The sequence below is a fragment of the Anser cygnoides genome, chromosome 2, assembly GCF_040182565.1.
Source record: "Anser cygnoides isolate HZ-2024a breed goose chromosome 2, Taihu_goose_T2T_genome, whole genome shotgun sequence".
Lineage (NCBI taxonomy): Eukaryota > Metazoa > Chordata > Aves > Anseriformes > Anatidae > Anser > Anser cygnoides.
This window is the reverse complement of record NC_089874.1, coordinates 56156615-56178791: the sequence shown is the minus strand read 5'-3', so window position 1 is coordinate 56178791 and position 22177 is coordinate 56156615. Positions and strand designations below refer to the sequence as shown.

Genomic DNA, 22177 nt, shown 5'->3' with positions numbered 1-22177 from the left:
GCAGGCGCCGCCGGTTGCGGACGGCGGCAGGCAGGCGGGCTGTGCCCGGTGCCCGGTGCCCGCGTCCGCGGAGCTGCGGCGGCGGGGGCCGCCGGCGGGCGTGCGGCCGCGGCTCTTGCTCGCGGCCCCCCTCTCTTTTATGAGCAGCGAGGCGGAGGAGCGGCAGCCAGGGACGCCAGGAGGAGCATTTTTCACGGGTGTTTATGAATGGCACTGATATGGAGGAAATACCGTTTCAGAAAGTCAAGACCAAGAGGAAGAAGTGCTGCCACTGCTGCTGCTCCCCGCCTGCTGCCGCGGCGGCGGGAGCGGGAGCCGGGCTGGGGGACCCCCCTCCCTTGCTGCTGCTGGATGCCATCGCCTGCGAGGACGAGTTCGACTGCAAGGAGCTGGAGGCTCTCTTCCAGAGCTATAACCTGAAGCTGGAGCAGACGTCTACCCTCAAGGCGCTGGCCGTCCTCATCGTGCTCACGGCCAGCCTGGCCCTTGTGGAGCTGCTCTCCGGACCCAGCCTGACCATCTCCAAAGGCTCGCACCCGGTGCACTGCATCATCTTCCTCTCCCTCTTCATCGTCACCAATGTCAAGTACCTGCAGGTCACCCAGCTGCAGCAGATCGTCAAACTCACCTTGCTCTTCAGCTTCACCTTCTCCTTCCTCTGCTGCCCCTTCTCACTCGGCGCCTATGGCATGGAGCCCCCCAGCGCCCCCGAGCAGGGCATGTGGCAGCTCATGCTGGTCACCTTCGTCTCGTACTCCCTGCTACCCGTCCGGACCCTGCTGGCTATCGTCTTCGGGCTGGTGGTATCCGTCTCCCACCTCATCGTCACCGCCACCTCCGTCAGCACCAAGAGGCAGCGGCTCTGGAGGACGGTGAGAGAGGCCGGGCCGGGCCGGGCACTGCAGCACAGCCCAGCCGCGTGGTGCGTGCCCGGCGGGCGGGAGGGGAGGCGCGGAGCAGCACGGTGCCCTCCGCGGTGCCCTCCCGGCACGGCCAGCCGGGGCGGCGGCAGCGCCCGGCGTGTCCCTGGCGGGGAAGGGGGGCGTACGCAGCTCGGCATCGGCGGTGCCTGTAGTTCCCAAAAGTTTCCGGGAGGCCGGGGGGATAGGGTGACTCCCGGGGGAACAGGACTCTCGGCTTTGTCGCTTGAAGGTAAACGGGAGCCTTAAGGAAGGGGAGCCATCCAAGCGTTTCCACGCTGGGGAAGGTCCAGGGGCACCGGATGCACAGTCAGTGCAAATCCAGCACGTATAAAACCGCTTGACTCAGTACGAATTTGGCATAGACAATAAGCTGCGTGTACTAACAATGCTTTGTGTTGATTCGTATTCTTGCTGTCTGTCTCAGCCTTGGACCCTTCATGCCCATAGCCCATCTCAGGAAGGCTCTGCAGAAAAACTCAAAGGGGAAGCCCACCTCGTTGCTCTCCCAGGGAGCAGGGCATTCCCACGTAAGTTTCCCCATGGCATTTGCTGCCCCCTCTCCACAGGCATTACCTAGTATGCCAGTGAACTTCCTAGCAGTTCCTTTTCCTCTCTGCATTAATCCAGCAAAACCTCCCTCTGCAGCAAGCATCGTTGGAAACGTGCTGCTGCACTCCTCCCCCTCCCCCAAATAGCTATTTATAGCCCTGCAGGGCTTTCTCCGGCTCTCAAGGCCTGATGGGCCACACTGGCAGAAGGAGGAGGATGAGGGGATGAGTGTATGGGAAACACTAGGGCTGGGAGTCAGGATTTGCTGCTTCAGGCTCCATTATATAGTGCCTGTAAACCACTGGGAAAGAGGAATATAGAATTTTTGTGTCCGCCCTGGTATCGCATCAATCGTGTTTGCCCTCAGGGGAAGCACATGGGTTCTGGGGTCTAAACTGGTGTTAACTAACAATTTAATGAATAATTTAAGTACTTAGTACATTGCTTCTGATGAATTCTGGCATTTTTCTCCATGGCCTTGTAAGGCTGTGCTGTGATGCGAAGACACACAGTTGGTGCAGGCATAAACATAAGCAGACTTGTACACCTTTGTGCCCAGAAGTGTAAATTTCTTCTCCCTCCTTACATGCACACATGCCCCATAGTGACATACATACGCATACTGGACATATATAAGGACAATTAAAAGACTGGGATACTGAGACATACAAGATTATTCATGGCTTCATGCTGCTGAGCTGGTGGACAAAATAAATTGTATATTTTGAAGGGGAAGAGAGAGATAAGCTGAGCTTTATGATTTACCCAGATAATCTGATGGTCTATTTTTAAATGCGTGATTTAGAGTTTCCACGAAAGGGAGAGCTGGTGAAATGCAGAACACTAAGAGGAGCCTTCTCTAAAAGCATCCAAAAGGATACTAAAAATGTTAGAATATCTCTCTTCAGGTAGGGCTGGAGATAGCTCTTTTTGCTAGAGTACCAATTAGTTCTTGTGGGATTCCAGGCTGTCCTGTCTGCCGTGACACAGAGACATATTTTACTTGATGCCAAGTAAAGCTCAGTGTGGCTGTTCTAGATGAACAATGTAAAGAAGCTGACAATAATGTCACTAAGATATCTGACCAAGGGCTTGAAGATGAACAATTTTAAGGAGAGGAAATTTGCTGTCTTTCTTCACACTAGTTTAATTCAGTTATTCAACAGGCAAGTCACTGGCTTAGAAATACATAGAATCATTTGACTAGCAGCTGATGTAACGCATGTACATTTCTTCTTCAGCATCCTCTCCCCCCGGCCAAAGTAATTTCAGTAATTTGTGTGCGGTTCCCTGAACAAGTATGCTTTGCTGATAACAGGAGGCAAAAACCTGCTCTGAGTCAAGGGAAATAACTGGTCTGTGAACTTCCATTGCACAGAAATGTATGTTGATATGTTGCATGTTTGCAAGCAAAATGTCTTCTGATTTGAAGACTAACCCTGTGTGTAGAAGGGACCCTTCTCTTATATAAAAGTTGTTCTTTCTTTTCCAAAGAACAATTTTAAAATTGAGAAAAATAAAGCCTTGTAAAAGCCACATCATCTGAATTTTATTTCCCCAGTCTGACTGTAGCCTAGTCTATTTTGTAAAGGGTAGAATGGATGCTGTCTCTCAGTCTGAATCTTCTTACTATCATTGGATTTTATCCTGAACATCCTGGTGCACAAAGACACTGCATGCAGTCAGCCTGTCAAGGAGACAGGATTGCTCTACGCAGAGCTGCACCAGTGTGAATCTATGTGCTTTTTCTCCCAGCCCCCAAACTTAAATGAAAGGGTGAATTTCAATTGTTGAATTGGAATGAACTGTATCCAAAGGGCGGAAGGACCAGCACCAGCCACTGAGACCAGTTTTCTCTTAAAGGAGTCAGAGAATCATGGAACATCCTGCGTTGGAAGGGACCCACAAGGTTCATTGAGTCCAACTCCTGGCACGGCACAGGTCTACTCAAAATTCGGACCATATGACTAAGAACATAGTCCAAACCCTTCTTAAACTCTGACAGGCTTGGTGCCGTGGCCAAGGAGCTTTTGATTTTTGGATAGTTCAGGCAGGGAATGAATTTAAATGTCATTTAACCTGAGGTTTGAAAAATGCAGATCTAGTAACATCCATTGAAGCTTAACTGGCAAATTGTTAGCAAGACCAGGTGCTTCATGGTGTTTCAAGTTCAAGCTATTAAAAAATGGACATACATTATATTCTGAAGCAGGTTTTGGGATGAGTCTCTATATGCAAATCTTTGAATTCCAAAAGCCTCACTGACTTCAGTAGTGCTGAATCAGACCCTGAGTGGGTCCCATGGCATGCTTAAAATTTGCATTCATATAAATGTACAAACACTTCAGCATATTATAATCAATAGCTCAGCTCATTGCAGGAGTAGTTTGTTATGAGGTCTACACCATAAAGCACATTTACTTCAAGTGTGATAGTTTTCTGACAGCGTAGTGTTGTCTCCTGATGGTCTGTGTAGATCACAGGCTCATTTCTTCTAGCACTTGCCACCATGTCACATCAGAGCTGAGACACAGGAATGTGGAGAAGTGAGAGGAGAGGAGCAACACAAGTGTAGGAAGGCAAAGGAAGTTGGAGGGGCAACATGGCAGAGCCCGAGCTTCATCTTTCCAGTCAGTGGCTGGATTTTACCCAAATTGAAGATTCCAGTCTGCCAATCTGTCCTTCTGATTACCTAAGGGAAATGTAATAATGGATAACATATATATATATATGCATATATATATATATAAAAGTAGAATATTAATCACATATGAAGTATTACGGGCAACCTTGACCACATTCATGGCAAAAGGCATGCTGACTTCACAGCTGGTTTTATATATATTGTTTGACATTGTGATAAGGATTTAAATAGCGTATATGAATGATAGCATTTTGATTATGTTAGTTGGACTCTTTCACTTGCTTTGGAGTCATGGAACAAGATTATTCATGCCATATCTTGTCTTGAAGAAAAATGTGAGGAAGCATCCATAGGAGGCTGAACCTAGAGATGAAGGTTTAATGACTTGTCACCTAGTTTTTTTTTCGGTTGATTTTTTTTTTCCCCTGCAGCTGGCAGATGTACATTAGGTGCCTCAGAGCAGTTAGAGAAATACAAAACCCTGCACCAAGGAGTTTAGTCCATTTTTTGTTGTGATACAGTGAGTGGGTGTTAGAGAGATTAAGGGCAGATAGGGTGAGGAAGGCAGAGGCTGCTCACAGAAACTACTCAGCTGTGGCATGTGCACAGTTTCATGACTTATTGTTAAATAACTGCTTTTTATTACTAAATATTTTGTTCCTTCCTCTTTAAAAATAAAACCTATGCTTGTTTCCAGAAAATTCAGAAGCAAATCATATACCAACAAAGTGCCCTCACACATCACCATATTCATGAAAGAGCAAATCTTTTGAGAAAACCAAAGTTGCAACTTAAGTAATAAAGAGCAGAAGAAAGAAAAGTGCTATCATAAATTAGTGAAATTATATTGTTTTCAGCAGTGTGGAGAAATCAAAGTTGTAGTATTTTTGTCTGTATTTAAAACTGGTTTCATGCTTTCATTTATCTATTTTTATGATTAGAGATTTTATTGATTTCAGCAAGTAACAAATTAATAATGGGGAATGGACAAACTATGAAAAGTGTGAAGGAAACTGGGAGCTGTTATTTAAAATAATTAAAATACTGAAAATTTCATTTGGTATCTTAACTCTTTGCAGGTTGGTGTGATAGTAATGTGGAATATCATGAGGAATTATCATTATCTTATCACTGTATAGTTAATCATTTTAGATAGTATTTAAAATGTAATTAAGGAACACATAACTGACAGAACCGTTAATCTCCACACCTCTGTTTCTCACACAGAAGGCTGAGGCTCGCAGCCTAATAAAAAGGGCTGCAAATCTAAGACAGCTCAGCTCTATTTCATTGCCTTTGTTATTCTGTGCAAAGCTCAGGTTTTCTGCTGCATGCATAAGAAGTGTTGCTGAGGCACTGTATGAGTTCATTGTATGGTGCTTTCCGAATATGAGTATCAAGACTATCTCTAATTTTGCAAATATATCTATGCACTAGTAATCTGTTTAAAGTCACTGTTTTCCTGTCTTTCCAAAGATTCGGACCACTGTTCTCAGAGACTGTTAAAAGGACTTAATCTGTCCTGTCAGTTTGTGAGTCTACACTCATGAAGTTTAGCCCTAAATCTCCATTTGCAAAAGCCGTATTCTCTGGCACAATCATATACTGAAGAATTGAGCTTGGTTACTGTTAATGATGATTTTTCCTTCTCTTGCGCAAAAGGTATCATACCTAAGCTAGGGAGAAATTGTCCTTCTCACAAAATGTTTTACATGCCCCTGAAGTTGTCTTTTGAAGTTGACTTAGTGTCACTGATCCTCTGTAAATGTAACATTACTTACAGTTCTCAAAGAAATTCTTATCATAGGAAAATATCATGTGCTCTCCTGCTTTTTTGTTTGTTTTTTCCCTTGTGTATGATAGTTGCTGCCATTCCACTTGTAAAAAATTTCAAACACTAAAAAATTATAGTTACAACTACTTTGTACAAGACAGTTGTAAACCCTTTTTTGTAGGGTTTTGAATTAAAAAAAATCTAAACCTGATATATAATGCACTACTGTGTTACAGTAAACTTACTGTAGGACTGTTCCTAAATGAAATTATTTTATTGAATTATTACAAACCTAGAAACATATAAGGATATATTTTTTGTTATTGTAGCTAAGGGGTTCAAGAATGAAGCTGAAGCTGTATGAGGGAAAGGCCTTTTCTTCTTTAGAGTCATAGTTCAAATGTAGGTTGTAAAAGTTCAAGTTTCTTTACCGTTTGAAAGCATTTTGATGGCCTAACAGAGCGCATAATACAGATTGATTACAATAGTCCGGTTTCTGAGGTGTAACCATGAAGTTTTTTTTATATAACATCACTGTTGGTAACACATAACTCAGTAGCAAACTTAAAAGTTTTTCTCGTAGTTTGTGGGCAAACACAAGTGCTGTATTAAGATTGCTTATAAGGTAACGTGTATGACTTTTGTGGAATTATAATGAAAGTTCATAGGGCCTCTGCATCAATGGTATTAACATGTATAACAACAGAATGGGAGGAAAACCTACATCGAGAGTATGACACAGTTTGCTGCCATGTTTGAATTTCAACATGATGGGTAAGTACTGTGATTTATGCTGCGGCAAAAATCACACTGAGCTTAAATCAGTCCCAAGGGAGAAAAAAGGACTTTGACTTGTTGGCAAAAGACAGCAGTGCTACATATAAGTAGACACTGGCAATAGTATAATTTCATTCTGTGCATATTGCAATGAATGCAAAGTATTTTGAGGGTCTTTCTTTCTTTAGTAAAAGGGGGGTAAGTCTTCTGGAAACTGCTGTGTTTGGTGGTTTAAAAGCTGACATGCAGCAACCTATCTTGGAGTAGCTGAAGAAGAGAAAGCCCTAGTAGTCAACTTATTTTTTCTCAGCAGAAATATATCTCCCTTTAATATCTGGAGATCTCACTGTTGTTTTCAGGATCAGTTAAACAATCTTGTTATGGAAAATTTCTTGGGATCAGTGTAGATATCAAGGTCAATCTGTGGCTTTGGCATATCGCTGTGATGTTGTTTGGTATTACCAGAGTTTAGACTGAGCAGTTTTTGAGTTTACTTCTTTTGAAGACTTTCATGTGGCAAAGGAATACCATATGAAAAATCGTCTCTAGTTAACTTCATCTAATTCATTAATCTAATCTAAATCATTAATCTATTCTTCATCTTCATTCAGAAGATACACTGCTTCATGTCAATGCATCATCTCTTCAATGGTGAATTTCTGGACTGGCACATGATTCCCTGAGCACGGTGAAGAATGTAGAAATGCTTTTTAAAGGCTACATTACTGAGATGATAAATAATCAGATGCTAGACTTCCTTTTAACAAGGAAAGAACCAAAGGATTGGTTCCACCTTCTACTTTATGGATTAATTTAGTTCATATTAAACTGTCAGAAACATATGACTGTCAGTGTCAGTCAAACATAATTCTAAACACAGGAAGAAAGAGCATACTCTTTGCACCAACCTGTTGATGTCCTTGGGGTCTGAAGCACATTGTTACTGCGTGGGGTGCTTCATTACAAGTGCTACATCATGTTTCTGCCACAAGTATAACGTGTGCAAACATAGCAGGAAATCGAGCTAGCACATTTTCTCCTCTGACTCAGGGAAACTAACACAAGGCTTTGCATACAGAAGAGGAGATCCTCGAAGGTGACAAGCTTTGGTGTACCATGTTCTGGTACATTCGCTTTGTGTACTATGGAGTCACTCCCTCCATTTTAGATTAATTGTGCCTGTGCCATTAGTAAAGGTGTGTAGCTCTGTACTGTCCCATCTGAGGCATGCTTTTGGGAATCTGTTGATCAAGCTTAGTTGCCTAAGTGTGCAAACTCTATCAAGTAGCCAGGATCATTTTAGCAATACAGCCTTTTACCTTCTCTGTTGTAATCTCATTTTTGGGTGGATCATACAGTGACAAGAGACATAGATCTGCACTGCAGCTGAGAAAGACTGGGAGATGTTTTGGCAACCAAAACACCAGGCAGAGGTCTGGTGGAACCTGGTTTAGGAGACCATCTCACTGGCAGCTTCAAAAGCCAAAACCAGAAATTGAGCCTCATAGCCATCTTCAGTTCTTTCCTTTGAGGAAAGACTGTATCAGAAATCCAGGAAAACAGCAGGAAAGACTGCACAAGGCTTATCTGTTTCCTGGAAAGTAATCCTCGAAGGAAAATTTGGATAAGTTTCTCTATTTAGTTTTTCTTAAATGCAATGTCATTGTGTAAAGCAATCTTATCTAAGGACAGATAACAGAGAGTTAGCAAAGCCTGGTGATAACTGGTAATTTATCATAACATCTGCCATCTATGTCCAGAATAGTAAACCTGGAAAACATTAGCAGACATGATGATGTGTGATGATATGTGGTGCTTGAGTAAAGCCCTCTGAACAGGAATCAGAAATCTCTAGTGTTCAAGGGCAGATATACAGAATCTAGTAGGAAAACAGGCTCCTAGGTGAGTGATTAAGGTTAAACAAATAATCATAAGTCCAGCTATTTATTTCTGGATTTCTAAAGTAGCAATCAATGGTCCAGTTTTACTCTCAGGTCATAGTTTAAGTTAGCATTACCACTGAAAATGTAGTCTGTTGACATGGATACACATCCCTGTTCACCCATTTTCAACACACAAACACTGCTGAAACCCTGCACTGAACGGATCAGGGAGCTAATGCAGATTAGAATGAGCCTAGCAACGTGGGCTCTCATCCTGTTTGTGCATGTATGGTTTTTTTTGCAGGCACAAATAGGCTGGGATCAGGAACAAGAAACCAGTGAAACAGAGAAGACAGAACATTTTTTTTTTTGAGTGGTCTGTCAGTTTATGTCCTTTTCACTATTGTAACAACAGCTGTATGGACTTCACTGATATATGAACTTAAGTGGGAATAGTGTTAGCCCTAATAACATCTTTTGTAAAATGCAGTCTAACTTTACACTTTATAGTTAGTCACATTTGCATTAATTTAAATAAGGAAGTCTGGAAAATAAGTAAATCAGATGATATAATTAAAGGTTGGTTTGGTTTGGTATATCTGCTAAAAAAACTGATCCTGGAAAATCTTTCAACATGGGTGCCAAACATTTGTAACCAGTTCGCAAACAGAAATTATTGTTAAGGAACAACAAGTATATTTTCTTATGTTGCAAAGACCCCTTAAAAGTAATCCAAGGATCCCCACTTTAACCATTAATATAGAGGATCTAGTTCTTCACATGGTACCAAAAGAAGGAATTGACTTTTAAATGTGGCGAGTAGCAAATACAATTTGTTTAAAGATTTTGAATTTGTGAAGATTTTGAATACCATTTGAGGCACCTTGAAATGGCCCAAAACTTTAAAAACTGCTTCAGCTTGCATAAAGATATTTTATGTTAATATCCGCTATGGTGGACTGAAAAGAGTGAATCACTAGAACCCGTTATTTCTGCAGTAGTTAGAGACAATGGTGTCACTGATACCTGTTATAGAAGACGCTGTATTTTTGAGACTGAAATTCAATAGGTTTTGAATGTTATTGTGGATATGTTATTTGAATAAGTTATTTCTTTCAGAATGGACAGAAGCTAGTTCTTCTTCATACAGAATAGCCAGTTTCTACCTTGTGCTATTACTTTGGCTATATTTGGCTTTAAATACCTAAGTTACAAGGCAGATGCTCAAATATATATATATTTTGATATCAAAATTGGTATCCTGCAATAATCTGTGGATCTCAGTGCTGACGCATCCAGTCATGGTCAAGAGCAGAAGTAGACATACAATATATTTAAATACATCTTGCAATATCTTTAAGGTCTTGAATAATTCTGAAGTTGCATGCATTCAAACAAAAATGTCATGCAGAAAATTCTGGAAGACAACAGACAGCTTTCTGAAAATTAATGATTCAGTGCTTTAAAATGCATTACCTGTATATCCTGAAATCAGTTTCTTTTTTCTGTAATGTCTTAGGAAAGCTCTGTCTGCTTAAGATAAATGTTTAATACTTTTTTTTTTTTCTCATTGCAACTGAAAAAAATATTAACACAGTGCAAACAAGGGATTGCTCAAGAACCTTACACATCAAATTATAGACTGAAATTCAGCTTGTCTTATTCTTATTTACCACTGATGTTAAGGAAGTGCCTAAAGTGTCAACTTTTATTAGCTTCTCAACTTATTGCTTGCTGTACCAGTGCACAAATAACAGGCAGTCCTTTGTCATCTGCTAGATGTGCAAAAGAAAAGGAAAAAAGACTAGAGAAGAGAACCAAGATAATTTTTCAAAACTGAGAGGTCAGTCAGAATAGATTGCAAACCTGACTCCAGCTGCAGTTGTGTGGGACAAGAATTTCATAAAGACAAGACTTCATCCTAAGCATCAGAAATCCCCAGGGAATAGTTTAAAATGTTTCCATTTGCTCTAGGCTAAGCCATACTGCTATGTTTTCTTCTTTTCAACTACTCTGAGATGAGACTTTCCTCTGGTCTCTCTGAGTTGGAGAAGGATGTTCATAAAAGAGTGAGGTGTTTCATGTTAGAGTTAAACGGAGCATGTTTATGAGCCACTTAAACTTTTTTTCAATGTATTTGCCTCAGTAACTTTGTTATTAGCTGCATAAGATGTAGATGAAAGGTAAATTTTGTCTACCCAAAGCAATGGAATGAATTTACAGAATAAAGCTGTTCACCTATACATTTTCCAATATCAGTTGGAATTGTTTCACTTCTTCATGGGCAAAATGAAGCTACAATTTTGTTTTTGAGTAATTTTCCATCACTTTATAGAAGAAACCATCTATAGTTTATACATTTTAATAGCTATTTATTATAATTATATATCCCAGATATATTGCTGAGATACGTATGAATGGACTTATGCCAGAGCATATTGTATTTTAATTCTGATATTGCCAAGTAGATGTAACACTGAGCAATGTGAAATCTGGAAAGAAAAAAAAAGAGAGAGAAAAAAAGAAAAAAGAAAAAAAAAAAGGCGTGGTCCCTAAACGCTGTTTTCTAAAACAGTTATCTTAATTTCTGTTTGACATTTTAAAAGAAATATTCACAGGCTTTTTAGAGGCAATACACTGGTTTACTTGCAGAGGGTTTTTGCTTATTTTTGCTGCATGACGTGAAAGAGATATAAGATTTCTGTACCTGGACAGGTTGAGAGAGAGCTTGAGTGAGTCAGTAATTATTTAAAACAAAAAGAAGAGGGGAAGCTGTCCTTTAACCCCATGTTAACTGATGGTAATTTTGAGGAGCTGCTTTACAGAATTCTGAGTTAGAGGAATCTTACACGTTACAGCCTTTACCTGTAGCTTTATGTTTGGCAGCACATGCTTGAAGCATACCTTAAAAGAACAAATTAAAATAATGAAAGAATAGACAAAAAAAAAGAGTGAGGAATTTGAGTATTTTTTTTTATATAAAATACCATGCAAAATTACCATTTCCCTTCTCTTATCTGCTGTCATTTGTGAAACTTCCACTGTGCTTGTTTTTGCTATTTGAATATTGCAAATGCTAATGTAAAAGATACAAGTGCCTACACAAAGATAGAACAGATTTATTCTGAAAGTTATTGAAAGAAGTATGCTGCCTATTTTCTATTTTTTCTCTTTCCTCATTCAGTTTTTCCCTCCCAAAGGAAATGAGTCAGAGGCCTCTTCTGCATTCTGTCTGTCTCCTTTCCTCATTAGTGTTCTTGCACAGACTTCTCACAGATTTCACCTCTACTTATCTCTAGGTGTCTCCCTGACTAGAGGAATGTCTCTTTTTGACATCTTTTCTGGATTAGTTTATTACATAGAGCATAAATATTTCTGCATCTTGTCTGCAACTCCTGCTTGTGCAAGACTCTCAAAAGAGGAATTCATTTTGGTGCAGCTTTTATTCCTTATGCTTTTCAAGAGTAGAAATTAATGAAGAAATGAGAAAAACCAGAGTGTTCTGCTTTATCCTGGAATAAGCACTTCACCTAGTGACTTCAGGTGTGGGTTTGCTTGTGAATGAACTTCAAGATTCTTCTTTAGACCATTTTGCAGTATCTGAGTCCAGAAAAGAGTAGGAAGTAAAATGACTGTTTCTGCACAGTGTTTTGTACAACTGAAATTTATGAAATAGTAGCTAAAGGTTTGGTTTTCAGTGTTGAAAGATTTTTTCTAAAAATAAAGCTAACTGTGCTCCTAACATTATGAGCATTTTGTCAGTTAAGTATTAGAACTAAGTTCAAGTTTTTCTGCCTTCTTAACTTTATCTTTATGAACTTCATGCTTTTTGTAAGGTGGTCTCTCTCTCTCTCTCTCTCCCTCTTATTTTTTTTTTTTTTTTTAAGATTACACTGTAAGCCCTAAGCTCACTGAGGTTTATGGATGCAGCCTTAGGGTCATTATTGAACAGTACTAAATGGATATGTTGACAGTACTTAAACAGCTAGTGTTCCTTTTATGTCTTTTACTATTTAGTTGGAAGTTCTTGAAGCAATCCTGATGAAGAAATGTAACATCATAAATATGCTGCTCTTGACTTTCTGTAAACACATCACAGATGTATAACTTTACAGTTCTTTTGATTGATTGTTTGTTTTGCTTCTTGAAAGATCATTTATCCTTAGCGAAGGGAAACACATGCACAAAAGGAGCAAACAAACAAACAAACAAACAAAAAATCCCACACCACTCAACCTCCTTAAAGTGAAGTTTTTTGTTTGTTTGTCTTTTGTTTTTGTGAATATATACTGGCAGTTCTCATCTTCTGGAGCTTTGATGCAAATCTTAAAAGCCTCTGGAACAATATAAAATGAGGCCCTTTACAAATATAGTTTCCAGGGCAACTAAAGGGCCTGCAGTTTCATAAACACTGTGTTCTCAAGGAGAAATGTTTGTCTGTCTGTTGGAAGATTATTTTACATTTAAGTACATTCATTTCAAAATCATATCTCCTCATGAAAAAATACCTCTAGCATACTAATTCAGGTCTGGATTATTTGGAAGTAAAGCAAGGAGATATACTGTACAACTGCACTTGTAAGTGAGGGCTGCAAATAGTGTGATATAGGAAGGCTGTCAGATTCCTCGGATCCTGTATCTATTCTCTAAAGCCCAACACGGGAATGACATGCAGCCCCTTCTCAGTGCCCCCTCTCTGTTGAAAGATCACTGTTAAATCACAAGTGATGTTTTTATTGCTGTTAATTAGTAAAAAGGTATATTTTTCATGTTAACAGAATATATTGGGTTGGTAGCTGTACTACAAAAAAGTTTATACTTTGATATGATATCAATGTGTACCTTCCATTTGAAAAAAGTGATTGTGTTTATGAGTTTGGTTCAGAAACTCTGTATGCACTCACGTAACACTTGAATAACATACTTTTTTAACAGTTTAATCATTTTCTGTGACCAATGACATTTCTGACCTTTAGGCTTTAAATAAAATTCTTTGTTCTGCTCTGTGATGATCTACTTCTCCACATGATCACAGAATTACAAGTTTTCTTCTTCCATATCCTCTTTAAGTATTAAAGCAGGACCAGGAGAGAGCATATACACCCTACCCTTCTTATATGATGTAATCAATGTAGTATCTGAACAGTTAATTAAATGATTTGGCTGGACTTAAATGACTTGTCAGTAGATTGAAAGCCAAGTCCAAATCAAAGATGCAGAAAATGGTTTGAATATCTTTATAACTGTGCCTGGGGTGATGTATTTTCAGTATATGCACTGTAATTAGTCTTGGTGAGATTTAGAGAACAGAGTAAATACAGTGGTAGTATTATTTGGTTTTCTTGTGCAGCTGAAGAGGTGTTTTTAGGTACAGTAATCTTGGAAAATGAACCAGATCTTTTGCTCAGCTTTGCATAATTCTTCCTGATTTATGCACCAAATGCGTTCATGCATATTTGAGTGCTATACAAAACAATGACCTAGATTACAAGCTTAATTATGTGTACTCAATTTAATACATTTTGAAGAGTTACTCCAGATTTTCACTAATTTTAAGTAACATGACAACTTGTGCTTTTTTTGCTAGACAACTGTATCCAGTGAAGTTAGTTCACACAGGATTAGAGGCTCTGTTATTTCCTATTTTTTAATCTATTTGTTTGACCATATATCCATTCCTCTTTCTTTCTTTCCTTGCTCCCCTCCTCCCTTCCTGTCTCTTTTTCTCTCTCTTTCTAACATGTTGGGGAAATAAAACAAACACTATGTTGTGTTTTGTTTGTTTGTTTGTTTGTTTGTTTTAGTTCATTTATTTTCTTCCCTCATATACAAATGTTGACTTCACTCTGTTCGTGAGGGCTTCTCAGATGATGAGTAACACAAGACTAACACACTGGAAAATCTGTAAAGAACTGTACAGGGATGGAACGTGTGACTTTCTGTAGGAATGTGTTCTACGTCTGACTTCACTGGGGATTTTGAATAGAAATGCTAAAGGAAAAGTAAAGTACAGATTTCAAGATTTGCTCTTCTGCAGGGTTTTGTGGATTAAAGTATTTTAACTTCTGAGACTTGAAGCAAATATATATTTTTTCCCACAGAAATTTGTGTTTTTATTTATTTATTTGTTTATTTACGTATTTATTATTTTCACAGAGAAGCAGTGACCTACTCAGGTCTCATCAGCAAACTGATCAGTAAATGTAACAATATTTAGGTAAAGATATGTAAAGGTATCTTCTGTTCCCTCTTCCCTTTAGAAATAATTTAAGACATGGTGATGACTATATTATTTATTGAAAATTACATTGTCCATATATTCAATCAGACTGGAACTGTGAAGCACAGGTTCTTACAAGTATTTATGTCTCTGAGCACATAGGTTGGGTTTAGAGACAATAAGGCATCTACATACGTGCGTGGATCTACTCCTAATTCAACCCATGGATAGGCTGTTTTCAGCTGCTTCATAGGATTCTGCATGACCAGGGTTTTACTAGAAGACACCTTGAAAACCTTGGATACCAGCGGAAGCTCTGGTTCACACAGAAGCAAGTTCTAAAAATAGGCAGGAAATCATATTTTGTCTGTTTATTTGTTTGGTTTTTAACCAGTAGGGCTTAGTTTGATGAACATCAACTCACAAATTGCTTACTATTTGTCAGACCTCAAATCAGGAGGGCCACATACAACCTGTGAAGTACAAACACATGTAGATGGAAATGGTTCAGTGCGTCCCTGTTGCCTTGGACGTTTACTGGGTACAGCAAAGCAAAGATGATAAAACTTTGAGAAACTGCTTTAACTACTTTTCCTCTGCACTTGTTTCTAGGGAGACCTGACTCTCCCTGTTCCTTGATGGAGGACCTTGGGCTTCTAGCTTGGGCCTGAAGTGGAAGACTTAATGATTCTGTGCTGTAGAGGCTGTCTTAGGATAATGCTTCAGCTGTGCCAGGTGTACTTGTCTGAACACCTCTGAGGACTGCATACAACCTATTCTAGAAATGTCTTAGACATCAAATTCAGTTTGGACTGAAACATCTGAATGGTACCTAGTCATGCAACTCTCCATGATCCCAGCAGAACTAATCCTCTGAGACTAGGTGTTCTTGCAATGCTGAACAGACAAATGCAGAAAGAACTTTTAAAGCCAGAACTTTTGTATTGTGTAGGAAGGTTGTGGAAGCCTCACAGGATTGAGTTCCTGCCACATAGCCATTTGAGTGAGGACCACAGGCTGGTGATTCCCTAAATGTGTATGTGAACACTGTGCATCTGTTAATTATTAGCAAGATTTTGTGTTTCAAAGGTCAATATAAGAATCACTGGTACCAAACAATCAAAAGTGCATACTGAAATGGTACCAGTGTAATTGTGCAATTACTTGCTCAGACATGGTAGTAAAAACTTATTGATAGGTGCTTCATTAATTATGGGAGCCTATCCAAACAAGAGAGGTTTATTTATAAATTCAACAATTAAGAATTGAACTTTTTCCTGTTCCAGAATATAATTACCACCATAGCTCTAGTGACTTATATAAACTTAAATTCTACTGTGTACTGTTTTTCACTTTGTTAATACTGTCTGGTTATAAGTATTTCTTTAATAACCCCAGAATACATTTACCATCATTGAATTAGTACTGAATCAGTACTGAAAATATTAAATAAGAGACTTTCCTTGTGGCCATATGTTCAGAAACAGGAGTAATATAGCTTGCTATGCTGAGATCTTACCCAGAAGAGGAAGAAAGATATGATCAGACAGAAGCACACAGATAAGTGCTATTTGTGTTACCAGGAGGGATCATGGCTGGGCTATCATGTGGTTGTAACTGTACAGCCTTATGTTTTTGTTCTTAATTACATTGATGAGCACAAACAATACAGCAATGGCACTGGGGATTTCCAAAGCATTAGTAATCACTGAAGACAGAGCATATGAGAAGAACATGCTAAGTTTTCATGCTAAGAAGTCTACTGAATATGTAGGTGTGGCTGAATTAAACTGGTATGAAGATGTCTTAAAGAATAAAAGTTTTTTTAGAATTTTCTTTGGCTGTGCTGAAAAGTAACATTAAGCCCCTTGTACACGTGAAAGGGTAAGGTTTCTCAAGCTGTGATACAGGAAAGACGCAATGGTCTGTAGTTTCTCTTAAAATAGAGGCTGTTCCTTATTTGCCTCCTACTCAACTGACAGAGTATATAACACCACCCCTCATATTAATAACCCTTACAAAATTTAATGTCAAGAAGAGAAATATAAGGAGAAGTAAGGGACAAGCAGAGTTTAATCGGAGAAGCAAATCAACCCTGAAAAGACTTCTACTTGCCTCTCCCTAATACCTTTTTAGCACTTTGGCCCAGAAAAGTAAATTTTAAACAAAAGAAAACAAAGCAGAACTGAAACAAAACAAAACAAAACAAAAACAAACAAACAAGCAAACAACAACAACAACAACAAACAGCAAAGACGTGGCCAGGGATTTTAAGCAAAGACGTGGACCAGCAGTCCAACTGCTGTCTTGGACTTCCGGAGGGCTGACTTTGAGCTGCTCAGGACGCTGGTTGGCCGAGTCCCTTGGGAGGCGGTTCTGAAGGGCAGAGGAGTCCAGGAAGGCTGGGCGCTCCTCAAGAAGGAAATCGTGATGGCACAGGAGCGGTCCGTCCCCACGTGCCCAAAGATGAGCCGGCGTGGAAGAAGACCGGCCTGGCTCAACAGAGAGTTGCGGCTGGAGCTTAGCAGAAAAAAGAGGGTTTATAATCTTTGGAAAAAAGGGCGGGCCACTGAGGAGGACTACAAGGATGTAGCGAGGCTGTGCAGGGAGAAAATTAGAAAGGCCAAAGCTCATCTGGAGCTCAATCTGGCTACTGCCGTTAAAGACAACAAAAAATCCTTTTACAAATACATCAACGCGAAACGGAGGACTAGGGAGAATCTCCATCCTTTACTGGATGCGAGGGGAAACCTAGTTACTAAGGATGAGGAAAAGGCTGAGGTGCTTAATGCCGCCTTTGCCTCAGTCTTTAGCGGCAATACCGGTTGTTCTCCGGACACCCAGTGCCCTGAGCTGGTGGAAGGGGATGGGGAGCTGGATGTGGCCTTCGCTATCCATGAGGAAATGGTTGGCGACCTGCTACGGAGCTTGGATGTGCGCAAGTCGATGGGGCCGGATGGGATCCACCCAAGGGTACTGAGAGAACTGGCGGAGGAGCTGGCTGAGCCGCTTTCCATCATTTATCGGCAGTCCTGGCTATCGGGGGAGGTCCCGGTTGACTGGCGGCTAGCCAATGTGACGCCTATCTATAAGAAGGGCCGCAGGGCAGACCCGGGGAACTATAGGCCTGTCAGTTTGACCTCAGTGCCGGGGAAGCTCATGGAGCAGATTATCTTGAGGGTCATCACGCGGCACTTGCAGGGCCAGCAGGCGATCAGGCCCAGTCAGCATGGGTTTATGAAAGGCAGGTCCTGCTTGACGAACCTGATCTCCTTCTATGACCAAGTGACGCGCTTGGTGGATGAGGGAAAGGCTGTGGACGTGGTCTACCTTGACCTCAGTAAGGCTTTTGACACCGTTCCCCACAACATTCTCCTCGAGAAACTGGCTGCTCGGGGCTTGGACTGGCGTACGCTTCGCTGGGTTAGAAACTGGCTGGATGGCCGGGCCCAGAGAGTTGTGGTGAATGGAGTCAAATCTGGTTGGAGGCCGGTCACTAGTGGAGTCCCCCAGGGCTCGGTACTGGGGCCGGTCCTCTTTAATATCTTTATCGATGACCTGGATGAGGGCGTCCAGTGCACCCTCAGTAAGTTTGCAGATGACACCAAGCTAAGTGCGTGTGTCGATCTGCTCGAGGGCAGGAAGGCTCTGCAGGAGGATCTGGATAGGCTGGAGCGATGGGCTGGTGTCAACTGCATGAAGTTCAACAAGGCCAAGTGCCGGGTCCTGCACCTGGGCTGCAACAACCCCAAGCAGAGCTACAGGCTGGGAGATGAGTGGCTGGAAAGCTGCCTGGCCGAGAAGGACCTGGGAGTATTGGTGGATAGTCGGCTGAATATGAGCCAGCAGTGTGCCCAGGTGGCCAAGAAGGCCAACGGCATCCTGGCCTGTATAAGAAGCAGTGTGGCCAGCAGGTCGAGGGAAGTGATTGTGCCCCTGTACTCGGCTCTGGTGAGGCCGCACCTCGAGTACTGTGTTCAGTTTTGGGCCCCTCGCTACAGGAAGGACATGGACGTGCTCGAGCGAGTCCAGAGAAGGGCGACCAAGCTGGTGAGGGGTCTGGAGAACAAGTCTTACGAGGAGCGGCTGAGGGAGCTGGGCTTGTTCAGCCTGGAGAAGAGGAGGCTCAGGGGAGACCTCATCGCTCTCTACAGTTACCTGAAAGGAGGCTGTAGAGAGGTGGGGGTTGGTCTATTCTCCCACGTGCCTGGTGACAGGACGAGGGGGAATGGGCTAAAGTTGCGACAGGGGAGTTTTAGGTTGGATGTTAGGAAGTACTTCTTTACCGAAAGGGTTATTAAGCATTGGAACGGGCTGCCCAGGGAGGTGGTGGAGTCACCATCCCTGGAGGTCTTTAAAAGACGTTTAGATGTAGAGCTTAGGGATATGGTTTAGTGGAGTACTTAGTGTTAGGTCGGAGGTTGGACTCGATGATCTTGAGGTCTCTTCCAACCTAGAGAAATCTGTGAATCTGTGAATCTGTGAATTTACTGATCTGGGCAGTCTGTTAGTGAAGAAGAGAAAGGTGGTCTCTGCCTCCTTCCAAATAAATCTTTTATTTTTCTGCTTGATAGTAAACAGTAAATATTAAGACTGCTGTATAACAGTAATCAATGATAGTAATCATATCATTAATACATTCACATTGCCTTAAGGTATATGTCTGTACCTTTAGAAAAAAGTTGATTTCAGGGAAAGTAAGGAACTGTCGCTTCTGTTTGAAAGCTTTCTGTATCTTCTTATATAATATAAGAAATAATTCTTACTGTCTTTACTGCCAGTCATTGTGATACCATGTCCTTTTACCTACATTTGAAGGTATGCTTCTGGTCAGCTGGTACTGAGCTCTTCTGCAGAGCACTTACAGTTGTCTTGAATAGTTTGCTATGTGTATGTGTCTCAGGCACTGATTTTTTTCAAGAAAAGGGTTTCTCATCATAGCTTAAGGAATGGTCACAGCTACCTGTAATAAATAGAGGTTTATACAGCAGAAAGTGATGCCAAATGAAAGACTGTAGTGGAGAGAAGGAAAGGTGAGCTCAAACTGAGAGCAGTGTAAGGGAAGCACCCAAGAAGCCTGCTGAATGTTAGAGGATTGTAGCGCTCTGCTGTTTTTCTGTTTGGGATGAAGTGAGCCTCATCTCAGTTATTTGCTGTGTGTACAATGGTTGTAGGAGATATCTACTCATCTTTTAGAGAAGGGGAATCTGTCTGTGCTTTGTCTGTGTGACTATGGAGTTACTTACTGTGTCTGTGTCTGAATATCTAGACTTTTATATCTTGTTTACCTTCATGGAGATTATGATCAAGAACATGATATTTTCAATTATCAAATAAAGTTTTTATTTTATGACCTATTACCTACTTATAATTTTATGTTTCCTCCACTATGCTCAGGGCCTGGGGCATGTTCAGTGATGCAGTTAGAACAGTTGTTTTTTTGTAGAGATTTTACTGGTGCCTATGCTGTAGGCAGCAGGCCTTGGAAATTGCCCCTTACTCTCTCATCTCTCTGTTTTCCTTTTCTCTATATCAGAGTTGGATGATCTCTAAGTAACGTTAACTCAGCTCCTTGAATTATGTTAGGCTGTGGGAAACCATGCTCTGTGATCTACAAAGGTAACACAAATTCCAAAGAATTATCAAACTTGCACAAAACTATGAGTCAGCTAAAAGCCAACTCAAATATTTCGTGTCCATAATCAATTCTAGTATGAAAAATATTTTCCAGGGAACCATTCCATACGCTTAATCAGCATCAGTTGTAAAAAATCCTGAATAGTAAAAAAGGCAATCTAAAACAAAACCAAAGCATAGTAGTAATAGATAAAAATCAAAAGCACACCCAGAGGAAGGAATGTTCTTCATGTTCTTTTTTTTTTTCTTTTTTTTTTTTAAATAATTATACCTGGTGTCACAAATTGCATAAGGCTGAGTAACAGTAGATTCTAAATTATTTTACAGGACATACTTAATGTTTCATTATATTTTCTACTTTCCTTATTTACCCCATTACTCACGTTTACACAAGGAAAATCTCAAAAAAATGGGAAGTGGTGTAGGAACTCTTCAATATTTACACCTCGTAACCTTCCTCTCTGTCTGTTACACCTGCTCACAGCCAGCACACACAGTGTTGCATGCTGGCTTCCCTTGTTTCTCATTCTGAGGCTTATGTGAAGGTAAGGATGGAGAAAGAAGAAAACATTGCAAAGTGCAAAGAGGTATATAAACTCAGAAAATGAGAACATTCATAGACATTTTTCTGGTTCTCACTGACACTTTCCTGATATGCATTGATTATCTCTTTTCCCCAACTTGTTCTCTGCCTTCTCACAGTCTCTAAGGACCATTCACACCCTGATTTCTTCCCCTCACTTCCTCTTTTGTTCCCCCGTCAGTCACCTTCTTTCCCTTTAATGCATGTTGAGATATAGCATCCCATTTACCCCTATTCTTCCTTCCCCTCCAAAAAGAAAAGAAAAGGCCTGGAAAAATCATGCTATTTACTACTTTTACATGATTTGCTTTGTTAATGTATTATATTTCCTCCCCTATTCTGTATTTGTGCTGAGTAGATTAAAAGACAAACAACTGTATCTTGATCAGTCATTCTATATTAGTTGGTCCATTGGGGTTGAAATTTGCTCTGGCTTAGATGCAGTTATAATTCTGCATAACTAATAAGAACAAATGACTGGTTTAGAGTTAATCTTGTCCATAATCGCCACACAGTTACCACTTAGAAGGATATGAAACTACTGTAGCTTGTCCAAAGGTGGGCAACAAAGATGGTGAAGTGTCTAGAGGGAAAGCTGTATGAAGAGCAGCTGAGGTCACTTGGTTTGTTCAGCCTAGTGAAGAGGAGACTAAGGGGTGATCTCATGGCATCCTACAGCTTCCTCATGAGGGGCAGTGAAGGGGAAGGCACTGATCTCTTCTCTGGTGAACAGTGATAAGACACAAGGGAACAGCCTGAAACTGCATCCGGGGAGGTTCAGGTTCAATATCAGGAAGGGGTTTTTCACTGAGGAGGTTGGAGAGATAGTGGAACAGGCTCCCCAGGGAAGTGGTCATGGCATCAAGCATGCCAGAGTTCAAGAAGCATTTGGATAACACTCAAACTAATGGTTTGAATTTTGGGTAGTCCTGTGTGGAACCAGGAGTTGTACTTGATGATCCTTGTGGGTCCCTTTCAACACAAGTTATTCTACAATTCACAGAATTACTGCTGGCCATTCAGTCCAATAACTAAAATGGTGTTCCCTTTGCAGTCTGGCCACACTAGTGCTCATACCAGTAAGATACATGGGGCAGTGTGACTATCAGACCTGCAATGCCAGGTTGCTTGCCATGGTTGTTGCTGCCTGTCAGATGGATGTTTATGGTGGGAATGATACCGTCCAC

General features: G+C 40.8%; 1 protein-coding gene across 1 annotated transcript in view; it reads left to right on the top strand.

Moving 5' to 3' along the window:
• Positions 1–203: 203 nt before the first annotated feature.
• The window catches only part of ADCY1 (adenylate cyclase 1), a 168706-nt gene continuing 146732 nt past the window's right edge, over positions 204–22177 (top strand). Inside the window, exon 1 of the mRNA XM_013197492.3 lies at positions 204–872. Within this exon, the coding sequence (XP_013052946.2) occupies positions 204–872 (669 nt within the window). The remainder of the gene's footprint in view (positions 873–22177) is intronic.